Source organism: Belonocnema kinseyi, chromosome 4 (genome assembly GCF_010883055.1).
Source record: "Belonocnema kinseyi isolate 2016_QV_RU_SX_M_011 chromosome 4, B_treatae_v1, whole genome shotgun sequence".
In the NCBI taxonomy this organism is placed as follows: Eukaryota; Metazoa; Arthropoda; class Insecta; order Hymenoptera; family Cynipidae; genus Belonocnema; species Belonocnema kinseyi.
The window spans coordinates 38,088,788-38,089,455 of NC_046660.1; the positions used below are offsets into that span (position 1 = coordinate 38,088,788).

The window sequence follows — 668 nt, forward strand, 5'->3', positions numbered from 1 at the left end:
AGAACATGAAGGCGCATTCATAAACCAAACGCTACCAAAGTAGGGATAGTAAGTTCGGGGTCAATTTACAGTTATTGACCGATTACTTGAGATGAAAAGTTTCTTGCATATAAATATTCTTTATAAATAAACTCATTACAATTGGGATGCTTTAGAACACCAACTAAGGTATCATTTAGTGCTTAATTATCTTTTTTGGTTCCTTTTTAGGAAGTTGGGTTTACTTTTGTTGAAGCTCCTTTAGAATCAAAAATGGGTTCTGATGGAAACCCCAGTTTTTCGGTGTAAGCTTGACATTCTGGGACAGTAAACCCAACAATCATATTTTGACACTCTGCAGATGGTACGCCAGTCCATTTAGGGAGCTGTCCCATAGTTAAAACTAAAATGTCAGCCTGACACTCTAGATGTTCAGGCTGGTCATCCATTTTTCTCCGTGTACATAGTGTTATTGTGGAAAGTTGAATGTTTGCGTTTACTGCCTTTTTCACCGCGCAAAGCTGACTCGCTTTGCATAAGACAACAGCATAACTGTAGTTTTCGCAATTATTTAACAATAGGCTAGACCCCCTGCCACATTATAAACGTGTTATGTAATGAATGGATGGCCCTGAGACTAGTATAGCATTTTAGATACTCAATTTCAGAGTTTGAAAACAGACTTTACT

At 37.6% G+C, this 668-nt stretch overlaps 1 protein-coding gene across 1 annotated transcript in view; it reads right to left on the minus strand.

The window, feature by feature from the left end:
* Positions 1-206: 206 nt before the first annotated feature.
* Positions 207-668, minus strand: part of LOC117170842 — a 9,961-nt gene continuing 9,499 nt past the window's right edge. Inside the window, exon 8 of the mRNA XM_033357885.1 lies at positions 207-508. Coding sequence (XP_033213776.1) covers positions 207-508 — 302 coding nt within the window. The remainder of the gene's footprint in view (positions 509-668) is intronic.